Below are 21,000 nucleotides of genomic sequence, written 5' to 3' on the forward strand. Positions count from 1 at the left end.
TCATAATAAACAAGGAACATATTAAAGAGTACAGTGAACGGATTTTGCTTTTTTATTTATATATGTTTGATCGGTTTTGCTACCATCTGAATAAGGAGGACTAGGAAGGCTTTCCTGACTAAGGAAGGCTGTACATTTTTTGGCTGTGTAGGGCAGTATTTCTTGCTTACCTTTAGCTATGTCAGTGGCCCAGGTCATGATATGATCCATATCCATCTCTTCACTTTTGTTACTATTAATGTAATCAAACAGTGAGCCAGCAGAAGCATACTCTGTTAAAAAACAGCAACAGACGTTTAAAAACATTGCACCTAACTTGAAAGATGCAATAGAAACTCTGCCAGTTCCAGAAAGCAGTCAACCTCTGGCTTAATGACAAAGAATTTGGGTTCAACAGCCTAATATTATTACCAGTGTAGTAGGAGAGTTTATCTGATTATCCCAATGCAGACATAACCTACTACCAACAAAAAATGAAAAAACAAACAAAAAAGTGTAATCACATAGAAAAACAGGCATTACAATGGAAAGGCATTAGAAAGAGCTGGCCAAAGAAAGATCAAGAAAGATCAGATAAAGCAGCTCAAATTCCTGAGTAAAAGGTTCTGCATGCTCCTTGTTCAGGACAAGCTGATGGTTTTTTCTTATTTCCCTTAACTATACCTACAGAATCCCAGAGCAGGATTCTGTGGGTACAAACAAGGACGTTCGGGACCCACTGGTGTTTGGAAATGTTGCAGATGGAATCCAGTCTGACTGTCAGAGTTGTGGGGCCTAAAGCAGGAAATAACAAGCTAGCTAGCCCTACACACATTTAGGTGTGAAACTGGAGATAACTCAAATCTCTACAGGACCACTTCATGTAACAAAAAAATTCTACTTTTTTGAACAGTGAATTAGCCACTCTTGATCAGAACAGCAGTTAACAGATGATTTTGGTGGTATCAGATTCATCTTATTGTTTCCAAAATCAGAGGATACTCCCCACTGGTAAGCAGTACAAAGCAGTATAAATGATGCCCCATAACAAAACATAATTTTAATTTATTTTTTTAAAGTAAAGCCACATACTAAATATATAATGTTCTGTTACAAAGAATGCGTTTGCAAGTAGAAAGTTTCCTATTTCCCCAAGGAGAAACAGAACAGCAGACCAAATCATCTGTTCATGAAAAAAATGGAAGGATGAACCTCGAAGTATAACCCTGAGATAAGCAGGACAGATTTCCTTATGCTGCAGGTCATCTACAGCAGTTTAAAGGCTGTAGCTCTTCTGCTCAGTATTTATTAAATAAGCTTTATCTTATTTAGACTTCATTAATGTTTCACCAAAAACACAACAGGAGGCCTGTAAGATGAAGCAGCTGATACATTTTCTTTTATCTGTTTGCAATGACAGGGAAGGCAGATGCCACCCAGTGCAGCACAAGTAGCACAAAGACCAGGGGCATACAAGGAGCAACTTAAGCCTTTTGTCCCTCTCTCCTAAGGCTATTCAATGCGCTTCTTAGGCAGAACTTAGAACCTATCTAGAAGACTCTCAAAATCTTCCTATCATTTCAAAGCAACCACAAAATCATCCTTTAAGACTACATCCTAAAATCAGCCTTTAAGACTACATCAAATGTGTCTGAATTTTGTTAATAATAGTAATATTAATCAATGATTGATACATGTTCGGGTAAATGCATACAAAAATTGTCATTGTTCCTAACCAAAGGAATCAAAACCACTGGGAGATCACTGCACGGGGAAGAAAACTGAGACCAAACCGAATCTGCAGCCTAGAACATGGCAGGCCAGATGGGAAGACTCCAGTGCTAAATGAAAGAGGGAGAAAATAGCAAGTCCTTTGAAAATAAACACTCGAGTGGCAAGTTAGCTTGGGATCACTGCTGCACAACCTCCCAATGAAAGGACAGACGTGTTGCTTCTGATGTCACCGAGAGAGGAGTAAGCTGCTGACCTGCACATTTCCACAATTAAAACAGAAGCTTTTTTTACCCATGAGGTCATCATCTGTCGTATAAATGGATTCTTCAGGAACAGGTTGGCTGCATGCTTTGCATGCCTTTACAATGCATAATTTGATCTACCAGGGTCAGGGACAACTCAGCTCCTCCAGCCCTTTGCCACTTTGTGTGAACAGAGGTAAGTAAGCTTCAATCTACAAAGCTCCGCTGTTAGGATTTCTTCCATACACTTATGTGCCACAGATATTTACTAGGAGCTTGTGGATTTGGAAATCATATTGCAAGGAAAATGTTTTGTCAATAATGGAAAAGAAATATTTGCCTTAGAAAGAAAAGCTCTGATTTTGCTACACTGGACCCACTCTGTGATGGGCTGTGGCACACATATGGTTCTGTGCAAGGGAGGCACAAGCTCTGAGAAGCTTTTGGGATGAGGCAGCTGTGTCCAAAAGCCATATCTAAAACTTACATATTGAGACTGCTGCTGACAGAGATGGCCAGTAACATCTAGAATGATGTGATCCATGACAGCAGCTCACTGGGCAGCAGGATCAGCTGGAACACTGACATACATCCCAGCAGGAAAACATTTTTTTTAACTCCAGCTGTAGCCCTTCTCAGAATCTTTACCAATCCCACATAAGACATTACATGCAGCTAATGCTCAGTACATGCCAATACTTGGCTGAATGCACTCATCTCCATCACTCTGAATAAACATTAACTTCTCAAGATATCTCCTTGTTCGGGATTTTCTCTCTCAAGAAACAAATCTCTGACTAAGGACAGGATTGTCTGCAATACTGAAGGCCATCCAGAAGATCACAAAGTGAAAATCTCTTTAAAAGACATTTGAAGTGTAATTAACATTTCTTTTTTCAGTAGCCATTCTCTCATTTGAAAATGGTGTGGGGAAATGGAGTCTCGCTTCCATTCCAACCTACAGGACTTGAGTCTCCTTAGAAGTTGCATGGAGAATCAACACAGTTTGCTAAAAACTCCCCAAACCTTTTTCTTCTTTAGCCAGATGTGACCATAGTTCCCTGTGGAATAGAGCTGTTGAACTACACACCATAGTCTCATAGGCAGTTAAAGAGTTCCCATTCTCAATAGCACAGTGAGTTACTTTAGTTGCTGCCTGTCCTGGCACTGGTAAGCAGGTCGTATGTCCTCCAAACATTGACCTTTTGTGAGATTAAGTTGAAGACTTCTGATCCACACATCATCCCAGGTCACTGATTATACCTCTCCTTTGCTACTCTGCTTGCTGGTTTACACTTATATTAAAAAGGATAGTAAAATTACATTACTTGATTTATGAGCTTTTTATTAATTTTATTGCTTCCAGAAGGAATTCAAGTTCTTGTCTATATGCCATCATCAGTGCATTTCTGAGTGGTGCAGACTGTGGTCACCTCAAGCACCTCTGGAATGCTGACTGCCACACCATGACCTCCAGTTGGCTGATACTCCTGGAGCAAGCAAAGCTCCCCAGCCCTGAAACGTGCGGTATTTCAGAGGCACTCCCACCGGATTACACTGCCATCTGCTGTGATAACCAGAAGTCTAAGAGGCAGGTAGAAATAACTGAATTTTCACAAGTTCTGACCACCATCTAAGAACCAATAAAAACCTGACCAGCAGTGACTTAAATTGGTATTAGATTGTGCCACATGCAAAAGACTACTCTTCACATTGAACTTTGAAAGGTTACAGACATGCCAAAACATGTCTCCTAATCCACACTTTCATGGGTTTTATCTCTCTAAACATATGTTTGAGCAGTTGGGAAATTTCTTTGCTTTGGATTTACTTTCTACTCCTATCTTATGTAGTTTGTCCCATAGAGGAAAGGGAGAAAATTCTATATCTGGACCATCTCCCAAGATAAGAGCAGGAAGCTTAAGTCAGTGATAGAAAAAAAACAACAAACCCCCAACAAAAATTCCCAATACCACAAAAAACAACTTCTGCGTAATTCTAGGAATGTCAAAACAAATGAAACCTAGTTTCCAATGTATAAAGGGAGTTGTGTTACAATGTCTTATAAACTTTTGACTCTATTTCAAGCTCTTCCCATTGTGACCCTCAAAATGCAAATTCTCCTACTTTCAATCCAGGCAGAACTCATGGGGCAGCTTTGCTCTGAGCAGATGCCCAGCCCACCCTCTTCACAGAACCAGCCAGAAATTTGTATCATGAAAACCTCTACTTTTGTGACATTAAAATAGAAAAGCAATTCTCCAAACAGGGTAAGAGAACACAGTGAAAGGTACTGTCTAATGGAGTCCTGCATCTGTGCACTAAGAACACCCTAGGCCTCACCTGCCTGCATGCTGTCTCCAGCTATGCTCCCAGCCTGGTTGCCACCTCCAGCACTCCCATTTTCTTTGAGGCAATTAGGGCCAAGCACTCTTAACATTTAAAGAAGACCAGAACAATTAGCGAAATACTGTAATTGGGTAACACTGGAGATAACTTTATAAAACTGCAGCTTTACAGAGTCAAGAAAAAGGTCAGACAACAATCATTACCTGTAACTATGCCATAATTTGGAGGTTCAATGACAGCTCCATAGAACTGAATGATGTTTTTGTGACTGAGCACACTGAGTATTTCTGCCTGTTGAAAACAAACAAAAAACAAGTTAGACAATTCAGAATGGGTCTTTTACTATGATAGTTTATTTGTGGGCATACACATACAGCATACAATACATATATATATATATATATAAGCACAAACATATCTAGGAAAGACTGTTCACAAATGCTTAGCATTTGAAAACCTAGTAAAAGTGTTTGGCAGATGAATGCTTTTTATGTTTGAGGGGGGTGGGAAAAATAAATTTCAAACTATTCTTTTATGGCCAAGGCACTGATGTAGGAAGTTAAGTCTTTGGAAAATCTGAAGATCTTGGAAAACTTTATTCCAAGAAAGATCTGGGATTTTTGGCAGAGCAGCAGCAGTCCTATCCAGAATTTGTGTTTATGCACAAAGTACCATGGGTTCAGTGAGTCCAGCACTCCAGGCTGTTACAGCATACCATGCACACACAGCTCCATCCAATGTTTACTGGAAATGTGGAATTTCCAAGCATGCGCTGTGGAGTCTGATTAAATACACAGAGCAAGCATGCCTGAGATTGCCAAATACCCAGCAGTGCAGTTGAAACTGCTCCTCAAAGCAGACTACAGATGTTTGGCAGCTCTGGATAAATATACAAAACCTTCCAATTCCACTTGAACAATGCTGCTGGGTTTGAGCAAGAGACTGCATCTACAGAAATTAAGACATGTACGCCCTGTAGTTTTCAAGAAAAAAAGTCAGGTATCTCCTGGAAGGTTTCTCAACAGTTTCATCTCTGCAGTGTATCAAAACAAATACTCGACGGTTTTTAGACACATGTTTTTACACAAATATACATACTATGCAAATACAGATATGTACTATTTTATATTTTTCCCCTACAGTAATGCTTTACTTAAAGACATTGAGATTATGTTAACTCTATACCAGGCAAGAGCACCTAACAAAAACAGGATCACAACTCCTCAGAACTTATCAAAAGTATCTGACAGATCCCTTCACAGATCTCTTGACTTGCAGTGGGAGTGTTGCTGTTTACCCACAGGTGAGTTTTCATACATGTTCTCAGATAACTGCCAATTAAATTATTTTGTGGACTTGTAGGTGAGTCATTCTGCAGTATGATTTGCTGAAAACAGCACACATTTTAAAAGTTAATTTTCTGGTATTGTGAAAAAAGATTACTCATTTCACAGTAATATTGTTTTTCTTGTTGAGCAGGCTAAGCAGCATGAAGAGTTAGTGTAACCCAAGTTCAGTTCAAAGCTATAGTTAAGATTTAATTGAATATGTGCAAATGTTTGAGCATTAGCTAAAGGTCTTCAAAACTATGGTGAAGTTACTCGAAAAAGTCTTTAAGCAACAACAGTAGCAAAACATTGAGTCACCTAATGCCTTTATCTGTAATCATGCAATTAAGCACATGTACATGATACCACCTATAAAACACAGGCCAAACAAATACTGGTTTGCTATAGATCTACATTTATTAGAATATAAGTAGCTGATGTACTATTGGTTTCTGCATAAAAACTGCTACAGCCTTCCTGTTTTCAATGAATCTACAAGGCCACAAAATAATTGGAAGCTATCTAAGCAAATGTGGAAAGATTCACCTGCAGGTAAACAGCAACACTCCTAGAGCCAGTGAAGGAATCTGCCAGCAGAAGGAGCTCTGCCCTACAACTGCAGCCCCACCACCCTCCCAGGACAAGGGACTCTTGCAGCAGCAGAAGCAGGAGTTGTATCTGCAACCTCCTTCCCTCAGCTGGAGGATGCAGGTGACCACTGAGTCACTCAAATCTCCACCTCAGAAACTTTCATATTATGTTTGTGTAATCCTTAGGAAATACTCAATTGGGCATTCAATTCTCTGATTCCTACAAGCATGACTGGCAGATTACCAGGAGACTTCACTCTCCTTGACTGCCTATCTGAATATTCTGGTATGAGACAGTAATAACACAGTTAGAAAAACTATCTAAACCACCTTTTCATTAATGCCTTGGTCAGAGGAATGGAATAAAACCATCTTCTTGTAAAGTACTTAAAACACACCATGTCTTCAAAGCAATGAGGACACCATCTGCTGTGGTGTTTACAACACAAGTACTTCAACAGGTCATTAGAATTAAATTGATGGGTCTCATATTTAGTTTTCCCATAGCATAAATATATTTAGGTCCTGGCTATAAACGGAGTACTAGACTAATCTTTTCGGATAATGATTAAAAATGTCCCATGATTAACTAATCCAAGTTCCACAGCTCCCTATCCCACCACAACTATGTGCAGAACCCAGTGACTGTTCTCCATCTCACACAAGATGCTGCTGGATCCAGTGAAAGCCCATCAGAATCAGTGGACAACAGGAGGGGCTGCACTGCAGCAAACCCCAGACCGACCAGTCACCCGGTGCTACCATGACAAGGACTACAATCAAAATGTGAGTATCGGGCCAAGAAGATGAGTACTTCACTGCCACAGGCACATTGACACACAGTGCTTTTATCACTTGGAAATGAAAAAAAATATTTTTAAGATTATCTTATTTACATTATATATATTAAGATCACATTACGGAAGTATGAAAAAAATTCTGTGTCGACCACAGCTAATACCATCACTTTCATTTGGATGTTCATACTCTAATCTGGGATTTAACAGATACCAAAGCAAGCTTCCATCTAAGAAATCCAGAGAATTTCTAACTTCTAATTGCCCACAGATATGACAAGGAACAACTGCGGGGTAAAAAAAATTCCAACTTTTCCTAAGGACCATTATATCGCAAAGAAATCTCTAAATATTTTTAATCACTCTGCTGTTATTAGCAGTAGTGCTTCTAGACTATTCCTTTCATGCTTTTTTCTTTTCTGTTGCTGTGGATCAGCTGTGAACTCTATTAGCCAATTTAAAGACACTTATTCCTTACAGTGAGAATCAGATGCAAGCCAGTCTGTATCTTTGAAGCTTTTGTACTATCTTTGACAAGAAGGTGCCATATTTAAATGAAAATTACTTTCAGATAGCAAATTACAAAGTGGTGGTTAAGGACTGGTATTTCAAAGATCTCTTAGACACTAACAAGAATATTTAGAATCACCTTTAAGCATCAAAACTGTACTTTAATCCAAAATGCCTAAATGCTTGGAAGAAAATCCTGTCAGGCATCTATCTGTCTAAAGGCAGCCCTTGCTGGCTTGGGCATGACAGTCCTCCCTCAGTAAAGCTGCTGTCTATCTTATGCAAGCCAAATGAGCACCAATTTGCTTCCTAAATAGTGATGACAAGTAACAAGTATTCAACTACTTCATTACATTAGTTTTTGGTGTGAAAGACACAATTTTCTTTTAAAAGGTTGGATTGAAGCAGAACTAGTGGAGCTCAGCTGAACATAAACACAAACTCCCAGACACAGACACACAAGGTAACAGCAAGAGAATTGAATATTATGCTTAGTGCCATGTCAGCAACAGCCTGTTACTGACCATCAAACTATGCTAAAATTGTCCATACTACACTTACATCACAGGTATGGATGAAATTATGTCCCTCCCTTGAGTCCTGCTGAAGGGATTACAGACTGCACACCATTTCTTGAAGGCAAAGGGATTTAGATTTCTAAACAAACCTAATCCACTGCTTACATAATTCAAATAACACAAAATCCAAGGTCAGAACAAATTACATTGAAAACTTTTTAATTTAATTCTCACTTACTGACTTACAGTAAATCAAACTCAATTCATAAAACAATTACGGTACAAGAGTTTGGAATTCAGGTAATCCCTAAGTGTACAAACAGTGTAATTGTGCCCTGTGAACCATGGTATGGATCACAGTGTTTAACAGGTAATTTGGTTTTATGCCTGTTTAATCTCTACTTACTGACATATGTGAAAATGACAGTTACATCATCCAGGACTGACATCATCCTAGAGGTGCTGGTAGACCCACTAGTACTGCTCTTAACCTTGTAGTACAAACAACCACGCATGAATAACCATATCTTCAGGTGGTTCAGCAGGTAAAAACAAGGTCCTCCTCCAGGTCTTGTCTGGGTTCAGCAGTTGCTGGACAGAAATCACAAACACAAATTCTAAGCACAGCCAGCAGAAGATGAGGGGACAAAGCAAGCTGGCTGGAGAGCATGGTGTCGTTATGAGCAGCACAAACCTCAGCTCACCAGGATGACCCAAGCCCTCACTTGTTTTTGCTCTGTCTTGTACCAGTGCAGCAAAAGCAGCTAGTGCAGCTAAGATCTGATGAGGTCTTGAAGGTTGGTGCTGACTGCAGATGTGGGCAATGGCCACCTGATGCTGAGCTGGCATTACTTGGGAATCAGACAAGGCCATAGCGTCAGATCTTTAATTGCAGCCGCAAAGACAGTAAGGATGTGGACAGAGGCACTTTGCATACAGCTGTGTTGTTGCCTGACAGCTCCTCATAGCAGCTGCAGCTGCTCTTGTTAGAGCTCCCTATCCCAAGGCAGTTAAAGTTAGCAAAGACCAAACAACTCAGCATATTTCAGTTACTCTGGTTCTCCTTGGAAATATATTAGGAATTTGTTATGTTCACATTTATAGTCAAGAGAAATGATCAAGGGTTTGGGCAGTCTGTTCCAGCAGCACAGCTGGAACTGTAAAAGAACATCTGTTCACAGAGTTTTTCAGTATCAAAATGCTTTTTTTGCATAGGTCCAGACAAACTGAGCCCAAAGCAACTCAACCACCACTTCTTCCAGGTGCCTTTGGAACAGCTGACTGGAAAGAATAAAGTAAGTATCTTTCCACCCTGGTCTGAGCACACTGGTTTAGGATTAACACAGGAAATAGCTTAAGCCCCTTGTGAGAGTTCTGCATCAGCCAGCAGCCAACCAACTCTGTAAGTTAACCACACAGCAAGTGGCACCTTCGCTCCACACAAAAATACTGAGTAACACATGGTTAGCTACTTAAACTGATTAACACAACTTCTTTAATTTCCTTAGAATATTTATTATTACACTGTGCAAGTCTGGCTATTTAATTTTCCAGACAACTATTTGCCATGTTTATTACGGAGATACTTAGATACACTTAAGGCAGCTTTGGAAAGATTTTTTTTGTAAGTCTTGTAGCATTTTAAAGGCTTTCACCTTTGTCATGTTCTTGGGAGAGTTGCAACTTAGCTACTCTCAGGGGCTTTTACAGTCTAATACAAGGGCAGCTGGAAGAGGCCAGATGATGCTTTAGTAAAATAATTCTATTAGTGGCAACCACATACAAAAGAGATACAGAATACTAACACATATAAATCCCACACCTTTATTTCTAGACTCCTGCTCAGAAATATATCCAGTCTATGTCCATTTCCAGTGTCTCCTGAATTCTATCCTGTGAATTTACTGGTGTCTAATAAAGGATGATACCTCTTATGAAACCAGTTTCTTCAGGTGAACAAGCTCAAAACATCATTTTACAGACTAAATACTAAGACAAACAGCATCTGTCAGTGCTAACAAATTGTTTTCTCAATATGCAATAAAGGGATACTAAGAGAATTTCAGAAACATAAATTATTACCAAGAATTATATATATAGCAGGAATGGTAAGTAATTATTATAGTTCTGAACACTAAAAATAAAATTAGGCAGATACAGAATAAAAATTTAGGCCTTTGCCTACTGATTTGTCTGTGGCCATGAAGTTTTCTAAGGAAAAAATACAAACAAGAATTTTGTGCTTTGGGGGCCCTAAATAACAAGCAAAGGATACTGATTGTCCAGGTCAGAGAATTTTTGTTAAACCTATTAAATTGTCTTTAATGCTAACAATGCAAGAGGATAATCACATGAACATGACAAAGCCAAAGAATCCTCAGTGAGATTTTTTTACCTGCAAATAAGCAGTTACCAAGTGCTTCATGGGCACACTCCCAGCATACACGTGTTACCATTTCTTCCCATAGGCAATCATAGTTTTAAAACAATGGTTGCATGGCACTTAAAGCTGTGTGAGCTTGGCTTTCTTTTCTAGTATTCATTTAGATGATAACTTATCCCAAAAATGCTGGTTTCTGTAGGCCATTTACATGTTAAAACTGTCAGCACTTATGTCTTACAACACAGCCTCTATATTCAGGCTGTAACAAGAAACAGTATCCTCTTTCTTAAACTGCACAGAAAAGAGTTAACTTACATTCTCAGATCGATGTCACCAGCATTTCTGTAAGTAACAGAATTAAATTCTCATAAATACATCTACAATGACGTACAAAATTTGCACTTTGAAGCATTTTGATTGAGCAAATCTTTCAAAGCATCAGATTTGCATTCAAAATGATGTCTTACACTGCTACAAATCCCAGAGACTAAAAGCAGAAATGTACAGAAAACTAATAAATTCTCATTGCTATATAATTATTTTACCATTAATTTAAATTCACTGGTGTATACCACCAAAAAAAAATCTCATTTTTGGAAATACTCTGATATAAACACACACTTTAAATACCTTGTATTGACTCTAAGGTTACAATATTGAAGAAAGAAAATGCACATTACCAAGACAGATAATTTCTGTTAAACTATCATAATGTACCGCAGATAAGGAATTAAAACATAAATTTATTGCATTCGATTCTAGGCTCACCCCATCTTATGAAATTTACTTTAAAATAGTTAATTTGCATCATGCAACACCATAAGATTTGTTAGTAGTAAAATGTATTGGATTTTGACCATCAAGTATAGCTCTTTACAGCAACCTTTGCACAGAACTTGGTACGTTATGGATAATTTGAACACTAGGGGTTTAAAAGTACTAGCTATCAAATTCAGAACATGCCTGTCAAAATACTGCAAAGGCTTCCTTAGCCCATGAAAAGCAGGCTGGTCCCTCTAAAAATCACAGGGGCTTTGTCCTTGTGATGTGGCAGCAGACCCTCTGCCTTGTGCAGTAAGAGGGAATGAGACCAAGCTAACGGGCTCAATCCTCCCTCTGACTTCCACCAGCTCAGGACAATGACCACGTGCTGCCCACACAGCACTGTCCAAGAAATTGCAGGATCATGGTGTTGGTTTTCCTCGTGAGGAGGGTTAAAAACTTGCTATCTGTGAGAGATGAGGCTGCTAACAGACTCATGAAACTAAGCAGAGGAACTTTCTGCAGAAAATCCTTACAGTATGGTTAGTAAGCTTGAAAAAATGTTACATTTATGCTGCCATTTACAAAAAAATCCAAACAAACAAACAAACAACTGAAACTAACGTTATGGAAAAATAACTCATTTTTCAGACAGATTTCAAGTAGAAATACACCCACAGGGCTGTTATATTTTGCAGCATACAACATAAGATTGTATGAGCATTTAATATTAAGGTATCTGATAAAGGCAGATCTGCCCAGAATAAGTTTAGTTTGGATTTCACTACTGTTATTCATATAAAGTAAAAACCATTCAGAACATGAATAACTATGTATTTGTACTGGTGTAAGAGTTTAGAAATGAGCAATGTCCGCAATATTTGTAATTTTTAGTCCAGGCAAATTTGGAGTACTAAGGTGCCTCCAGCTGCAAAGCAACACCAGCAATTGGGTAGAAACAATAGATGAGTGGACTAAACAGCAGGGCTGAAATACCTGAGCTCCCATAGAGCTGTTTATTTTCAGCAATCATCATTTTGCTTTCCAATGTTGGGAAATTTTCCAAGTTACTTGCAATCACTTTGAACACAAACCGGCTTTGACTATAGAGAACAGTAATAAAATCCTCAACATTCCTAAAATGCAACAGAATAACAAAACTTGAAACTTTCTAACTCCTGGCGTACTCCCCAGGTGAGAAGATACCACGGCTAATGTGCAACACAGGGATCATTCCAGACCCAAAAATGGAAAAATATCCAAGGAAATTATTTCTGAGCTCAAAGTCACTGTAGGTTTCATGAGCACCTTGTTGGAAAGGCATTTTGGTATGAAGGTGATGGGCAAAATGAATCCCCTCTCAAGGAGCCATGGCCATATATATTTAACTTGAGGACTGATTTTTCTCAGGTCTGCAAGGTATTTGTAAGGAATCTGGATTAGATAACCTAGAACAAGTCAAATATCATTATACAGTGGTTTTTGCTGAACAATTAGCATAGACTGCAACAGAGACAGCAACAGCTGTACTTATGCATTCTGATCCACTCCTCTAAAGCAGCTGTGATCTTTACAATGAACTATTTTTCCATCTTAATCATGAAAACTGTAATTTAACCACAGGGAAAAAAAACCATCATGTTCTTGATGAACACTCACTTAAAGCCTGTCTTAGAATGGATAAATCAAACCTACTATAGCTAATGACAGGGACAACACTTGATGGGAATCCCTCTTATTGGAATCCTAGCGAATGTTATAATTCCAGAAAATGTTGCTCAACCAGGCAGGCTGAGCTCACACTTATGAAAAAAGCACTTCACAAGATGTGTCACCTGTTATATGTTAACAGGGAGCCACAAGGTTTTGTTTTCCACATGAGCTGCTAAAGCTCTGCACAAGGCTCTCCCCAGCTGTCACTCAAAACTGAGCTGCCCCTGAAGAAAAGTTATGAATAGCTCCCGACCTGGAGTCCACCTAACTTAAAAAAGCTTTCAAAACAGAAATTACAGCTGTGACCAGCAGGCATAAACAGAAAGGAAAGCAGTTGTCAACTACAGATGTTGGCACTCTGCTGAAGTGAATGAGTCCTCCACGGATGAGGGGCATTTTTTTGACATTTACCTACCCCAAAGCACAACCTCACAAATCTGAGGTTTTCAGGAAAATGAGCTGTCACCATTATCTGAATGGCATACATCACGGTTTCATGTGAAACTGTCCAAAAATCCAGCATGAACCATGGTGAATTCTACCTTCTTTTCAGAAAAACCACTCTTCTTCACAATGAAAATTGTATTTTACTTAGAAACTTAGTTCAAATGCTACTTCTATTGGGTAGCAATGGTCAAAAAATAAAACTATACAAAATGCATCAAATTTTAAGCTTTTATCTTTACGAAACATGTACCTCATGTTTATTTTTTCTTGGGATTCTTCATGCTGCCTTTATGGCAGCTCAATCATTTTTCCATTAGAACTAAAAAATTTCAAGTAAAACAATGGCTAAGATAAAAACCTTGGAGGAAAACTAGCAATATTTTAAAAACTCTTTTAGTGTCATAAATCCACATTTATCAGTATTACTCTACTATGTATTTCTGACATATAACTTCAGCTTTTCCCTTACTTCTATGTGTTATTTTTAAAATTTCTTTTACACAGAACTTCCTATCTTATCTAAGTATCTTTATAGCTCTCAGCTTACACAGATATGGCAATAACAATTATTTCATTTCTAATCCTTCTTATATAAGAATACAAATGGTCAGCCTCAAAATACATTTTTAAAGTTAATAACTTGAATACCATTATCTCTGAACTCTGCAGAAAGTGGAAATCCAGAAGAACCTATCTAGAAGAGTAAGACTGATTACAGTCTGACCTACAAAGGCAGTTGCTTTGAGTCCTGCAGACCTACAAGGAACAGAGAACTCACAGGGGTCCTGTACCACTACAGGATATCAAATTAAGTCAAAACTCCGTTTTTTCATTGCTCTTCTGCAATGAAAAAAATATATTTAGCCATTTCCTTCCCCAAAGTTATGGCAGAACAATCAGAGGTACCGTAACTGCTACCTACGTCTGTACTTACTAATATGAGAGGATTATCACACATACCTAATGGGGAATGAATAACATTTAAAAGTTACAAAATGAAGATCATCTATTCTGTGGTTACAAAACCACTGACCTGCACTACTTCCTCCATCACCTTGCAGTGTGCTTGCTTAGGACCTGCAATAAATGAAACAGCAACATGGAAGTAGGAACTGTATATATATGGGACCACAGGAACTTTCAGGACCAGTATCATGTGCAGAAAACAATAAAGCCTCTCTCCTGGGCTGTACCTAAAGAGCTGAACAGAAGGCATCATGCTGCAGCTAATGGCGATTCCAATCTGAATCTGAGTGCAGTGGAGAGAATTTGCATCTCTTCCTATTCCAGCAGTGCCTGTAGTCTTTGCATAACTACTGACTGACTTACGCTCCGAGCACGACAAGGATTAGATTAGCAAAGTTCAGTACAATGAACTGAGCTCACAAGGTGGATCCAGGGATCAGAAGCTCCATGATGTTTTGGTGGCAAAAAGTACATTCAAATTGGCGTGGAAGAATAACAGCATCCCATATACCACAGCTTCTCATTTTCCAGTGCCAGACATACCCAAACCCTTGCCTAAGAAACTGACTCCTATCAAGGATCAGACACACAAACAAATGTCACTTTCCATGCCACCTTCAGGTCAAGCAAGGCTGGAATGACTTCAAGCATTCTCCTTCAACCAAGCAAAATCATCCTCCAGTAAAGCTTTGCTGCCTGAGACACAACTCTCTAGAAGACAGCAAGAATTCTTTTCCATCCTGTCACAGCTATGCAACACTTCCCTTCCCTTTCTACACGTGCTGCTCCTGTGCTGCACACTTTACTTGCAACACCACTGGCCTCCTGAGGGTCTTTACTTCTAGGAGACAATTCCCTTATTCCAGGTAAAGTCCTTCCTTCTGCCTGGGAAGAAAGGGAGAAAAAACCAAAACAATATTGGCAGGAAGAAAAGGACCTAGAGAAACATTCCTCCTTCTCTTCAAGAAGAGTTAGCAGTATCTCGTGACTGGCATACAGTGTTACTACAAGAGGGTTTGCCTGATTCCATATATGCAGAAGGCTGTCATAACCCTCCTGCCTTTTTTCCTTCTTGAGTTTGAATTGTTGCACTTTGAAGAGTTTTTAGATCTCTCCTCAAGGTCAATTTTATTAATTATCTCTGTCTATACCAATTCTGGATATAATTACAGTAGTTAGCTCTGAAGGGAGAATGAGACCATTTTGAGGTCACTATTGTGCAGAGCAAGTGTGACGGTCTTGCATATTACTGCAAACTTTACAAATATTATTTTTAAATATCTAAACCATTAATTAGTCTATATTGTATCCTCAGGGACAGCACCAGAGATCTTAAGCCTTTAGAAGTGTCCTGCATCTTTTCATGTGTCCTCACTGATTTGTTTAGACTAACATACCTTTATTATTGTGTATGTACAAAAAGAAACCACAAGGTGCAATAGTCTTTTGAAAAGATAGCTTTTTGGTTCAAAGTCTCCACTGAATTCAGAATTTTGATGGATTGAAGTAAATGATGGTGCTAAAATAATACTAAAGTTGTAGAATTCAGATTGCAGTTCTTTCAAATTTATATTTTAATATACACAGTTTTGTCAAAATTTGAGAAAGCAAAATTCCTCATAAAAGCTGTGTACACAGAGGGGTTTTCACAACAATGAACAGCCTAATCAGGGTGAAGAATCCTCAACTGAAAGCACACAAAGAAATCCCTCTATCCTTTCTCCATTTTTTCAATTCAACTTTTCTCGATAGGGGTGTCTCACCAGAGAACCTGAAGAGTGAAAGATTTAAGTACAGGACTGAAATCCATCAAACCCAGGCTTGTGGTCCAAACCCAAGCAGCTGTCAAACCCAGAGACAGGAATGTATGCTCGCTTGTGCCTAATAAAATTTGAATCAAACACTTTGCATCTGATTCTCCATGTGAGCTTTTATGCAAACTTCTAAAGTGCAAGGAATCCTGGGGTGGAAGAGCTATTCTGAGAGCTTTCACATAGTTCATGTAATTAGGGAAACCACTTCCTTTGATTGTAAGTGTTCAAAACAGCTGAATTTCTTCTTTCAAAGGACTCTGTGATTTGGGTCATCTCTTTTACTTGCTCTTTTATGTTTCTCAAGATGAGAGGTGACACTGTAAAGCACATTATTTAGAAAAAAAAAAGATTCCACTTTTTGTTTTAGGGATTGAACTTCGACTATTCAAACGCTTGTCATTTGGAAATCTATCTTTCTTTCCCTCCCTCTGTTTCCTTCCTTTTCTGATAAGCTCTTCAGTGGCTCAAGCGAATATAGCCCAAAACGCCAATTTAAACCTAAGGGAAAACTGAAATACGGTACATAAAGGAAAAGGGACTCTCATTTTCCTTTGTGTGGTTGTGGTTGAATATGTAATTATAAAGGAGCTCTAGCTGCAGGATCTCAGTCCCTATGTCACATTTACTTTTTCAATGGTTCTAAACATTGACCATGCAAAAAGGCAGAAATACAGATTTTTAAAAGACAAACAAAGCAGCTGCCCTGGTCTTTGAAGTAGGTTTGCAGGTTCTTCGTTTCTCAAAAAGAGAACTCGGGTCACAGTTTCAAGGCAATGACCATGTCACCAGAGCTAACAGCTGATGCCAATGTTGCTACAGAATCAAGTGTCACTCGCCCTGAATTTCTTGAGTCAGGCACCCTGTTAGTGCTGTTACTTCACATTCATCTCACTAACAGCTGTAACAGGCAGTGAATATCCCACTTCTCACAGTATAGCACAGAATCATACTAGTGAAAAGGCAGGAGATTTCTTACTGCAGGTTTCAAATTTATTAAGTAAAAACAGAACGCTTGTTGATCCTAGGAAGACAGCATTATTCCCAGTCAGTGAAAAATTGCAGGACTCCTTCCAGAATTATAGCACTTACAGGGGAATCAGTCTGCAACGGGAACAGAGTAAACCACTCGGAACACAGTGCCAGAAACCACATTACTGCCAACTTCTGCACAGGACAGATGAGACACTGGCTTGGAGAGATGACTTTACAATAAAGACTTTGGTACAAATACACAAACAATCAAGAAACCAAAAATTATGAGCAGAAAAGCCTTTTCCTTGGTTTAGGAGATTAAAAGTACACAGTTCACAAAAATGGAAACCCACCAATCACTACTTATAAGCCTTTGTGTTTGAAAAGTTTGCCTCAAATGCATCTAGCATTATTAAAATTCAAGTCGTTATAAGATTAGACAAGAAGTAATTTTTGCCCTTCCCCCTCCTCTAATTTCATATAGGCATGCACAACACTTTCTCAGCTGTACAATTCTTCCAAGAAGATAAGATAACTTCTTGGAAAATGTCACTCACTCGATTGAGTTGCTCACAGCAACTAGTCGATTTTAACAAGTTTCCAGAACTACCCACTCATCTCTCCTATTCTGCCTCTGCCAGATAATAATTTGCAGACTGCCTCAGCTTTCACAGAAAGGCTGCCACCCGCCCAGCCTGCACGCCTGTCTTTGGTTTTCCCACCCGCCAAGAGTAACTCGGTACAAGCAACTGCATCTCATCTTCTGGTGTCTATCAAGAGCTTCCTCACTTCTACAAGCTTAAGAGATTTTACAAGCCATGCTTATTTTTGATGTGGCTACTGGTAAATCAGGTGGCCAATACACAAAACCCACAGCTATTTGGTCAGTCCTGTATATCATAACACAATTTTTTCTCCCTTGCCTCCACCATTTAGCCACAAGGAACCTCAATTTTCAGGAGTTTTGGAGTAAAATAAATAAGCAGAGGCAGAAGATAAGTGGGTAGGTGTGTGGCACTGTTCCCCTTCAATGACATTCAAGGACCAGGCCCTATTTTGCCAAGGAGCTGCACCCACACGGGACCCCTCCTGTGTGCGAGACACCCAGTTTGCCTGTGGACTTGACTTTCTTAAATAGAAATTATGCAGAATGCAGATTCTGTAAACATTAGTCTAATAAACAAACATGTATTTGCAAATAGGATTCTTCCCCAGCAACTTAATTGCAACAGATGAAACATTTAAGAGAAACAGGGCAGTCTGGATGCAGTTGGATCAGAAGCACAGCTCTGTGTTTGTCCTTGCTGGCCTCATCTCCCTGGTGTGTTAGTACAATTAACTGAGTATAAGAGAAAGAGTTAATGTTGAAGCTGTTCTCCCGGCTCCTCTGCAGCCTCCAGCTAACATAAACACATCTGAATGTTTCCCTGGGACTGTTTATATTGTCCTCTTAAAAAGGAAACTTTCTCTATCAGCACCTTAGTAAGTGGAAATAGGTGAATACGAAGTAACTTTTACAAGTCTTAGTTGTGTCATTACAATTAAAAGACTCGTTTGAATGCTTGCATTCAAGTTAGGATATATTATCTTTTTTCTTCAACTCTGTTTTCAGTGAAACCTTGTGTCCCAGACCCTTACACAACTCACATGCAGCCAGTTTAAAATTAAGAGTTAAAAAACAAAAAAAGGTAGTAAAGTAGGGCCTATCTAGTTCTGTAGAGCATTTTATTGCCCTCTTAAAAGCACAAAACACATTATTCAAAATTCTGTTGCCATCATGTGTATGGCACATAGTTTGGGGAACCCAGCCAGAGACTGCAGCCCTCATGCTTAGCTTTGAATACTCCTGTGGAAAATGGTCTCCAGGAGATGAATGGTCCCAGACTCAGATCACATCAAATCCAGCACAGGTCTCAGACTTCATCTGAACCATCACACAGGCATGCAACAACCTAGAAACTGTGTCAGATTTAAACAATACTTCTACACATCTCAAGAGCTACTGTGGGATTATCAGAAACAATTTGTCATTCCCTATGCTGCAGTGAGTGCAAGTTATTTAATTAGCATCCCCAGGAATTGCAACACCCACAAATTTCAATGTGGGTCACAGACATTTAAATTATCAGCTGTCCCTCAAAGCACGTAACACTCAAACATGAAATCACTTATCTCTCAAGTTACCACTCACCTGTCATTGTGATTTTTCTACTTGTAACCTTGTTTTAAGAAAACTATAGTTAAATAAATATCTACACAAGTCTAACTTGAACCAATCCTCAATTGCTTGAGCCTGCAACAGCCCAAAACAGCAGTTTGAGAAAAAAGGATTTCTTCTGTATCCATGAAATTTCTACAGCAAAGCTTCAAGACAGCTTAAACATCCAAAAATACCATTTTGAAGTTAATCACTTCAACAGAAGCTCAGGGTCAGAAAATGTCGTGGGAGGGGAAACAAAAGAGCTGCCATTTGATGTCAAGGGTTGCTGGCATAAAAAAATAAGCAACACAACCTCTCCTCCAAATTAAAAATAACAACAGAGTCCATGCAAAAAGAAGACCAAAACAGAAGAAACATATCTAGAGAAAAATTAAAAATAAAACGAAAAAAAAAAAGCAGAAAAAAATCCAAACCCAAACCAAAAATCAAAGCGAAACAAAAAAAAAAAAAAAACCCCACACAAAAAAAACCCCAAAAAACCAAAAAACCCCACCACACAAAAAAAACCCCACCCCTACAACAACAAAAACACAAAGAAGTCCAAAATAAAGAAACAAACAAACAAAATAAACCACCCTAGGAAAAATACCATTAATTGCAACTAAGTATTTAATGGAAATATGAGCAATGTGAGCAGCCCACTGTCAAACAAAAACTGGCAACTGACATAATAATATTTAAGACAATATGCAATGGAACTAAACTAATTATGAAAGTCAAGAATATTTAATGATATCCTAACAAACATGCTGTGGATAGCAAAGAGGATAAGAAACAGTGTTTTCTAAACAATCAGAGATTTTCTCCCTATTCTAAACAACATTTAATCATCATTTATAGAAAACAACCACAAAATCTTGTTCACTTGCAGATGTTGCACCTTCTGAAAAGAGCAAAGAAAACAAACCACTGAAATTGAAGATAACTGAGATAAAAGGGTCCAGACCTCACAGAGATATTCCTAAGCCAGGGATCAGGCACACAGTAATTTCCTGTGACTCAATCAAGCTAAGGAAGCTGTACCTATATTCCTAATGAACAGCACATGCAGGTAATTTCACACTTACAAAGTTAAAGGCAATTCAAAAGACAAGCAAAAAGAAGCAACAGACGTATCTGGTGCATCTTAGCTTAATAATTTACCTGTTAATCAAATTTGTTGACGTAGCAACTGCTCAACACTGGCCACAAGTCAGAAGGACATGTGCACTTGCCCCTTTACAATTTTAGTACAAAATCTAGTGGTTTACACCACTGACAGTTTTATGTCTCAAGTGATTCAAAATAAATTTCGAAGCCACATATTGCCAGTGTGGGCCCTGACAAACCACTTTCACTGAAGCTGATGTTCGTATGAAATTAAACCCAAAACTGGCTTGATTTTTTAAAAAAGTGTCTATACAAGCCAGTATAAGCAAGAATCTGAAATTAAGCTGGTCAAAAACAACCAGTAAGCCACACAAGTTGTACTACAAATATCCATTATTTATATGAAGCAACTCAAGTTGTTACTCAGTTAATGAAATTTTTTTTATAAAAACGTTTAAATATACGAGTAAAAAGATCCACTACAATAAAATGTAGCAAAATACAGACAAGTACTTTTCTATGTCTGGATTCCTGTGTTTCCAGGACTGTTTTAGGAGGGAGAGACACAGGAATGAAGTTTCTTAAA

At 38.6% G+C, this 21,000-nt stretch overlaps 1 protein-coding gene across 5 annotated transcripts in view; it reads right to left on the reverse strand.

Annotated features, from left to right (window-relative positions):
* MAP3K20 (mitogen-activated protein kinase kinase kinase 20) overlaps positions 1–21,000 on the reverse strand; it is a 90,013-nt gene that overhangs the window by 56,332 nt on the left and 12,681 nt on the right. For all 5 annotated transcript variants that reach the window (XM_014880149.2, XM_014880150.2, XM_088168027.1 and 2 more), the window contains 2 exons: positions 4,508–4,595; positions 171–272 (listed from right to left, as the gene is read on the reverse strand). In XM_014880149.2, coding sequence (XP_014735635.1) covers positions 171–272; positions 4,508–4,595 — 190 coding nt within the window. The remainder of the gene's footprint in view (positions 1–170; positions 273–4,507; positions 4,596–21,000) is intronic.

This window comes from Sturnus vulgaris, chromosome 7 (assembly GCF_052056855.1).
Source record: "Sturnus vulgaris isolate bStuVul1 chromosome 7, bStuVul1.hap1, whole genome shotgun sequence".
Lineage (NCBI taxonomy): Eukaryota > Metazoa > Chordata > Aves > Passeriformes > Sturnidae > Sturnus > Sturnus vulgaris.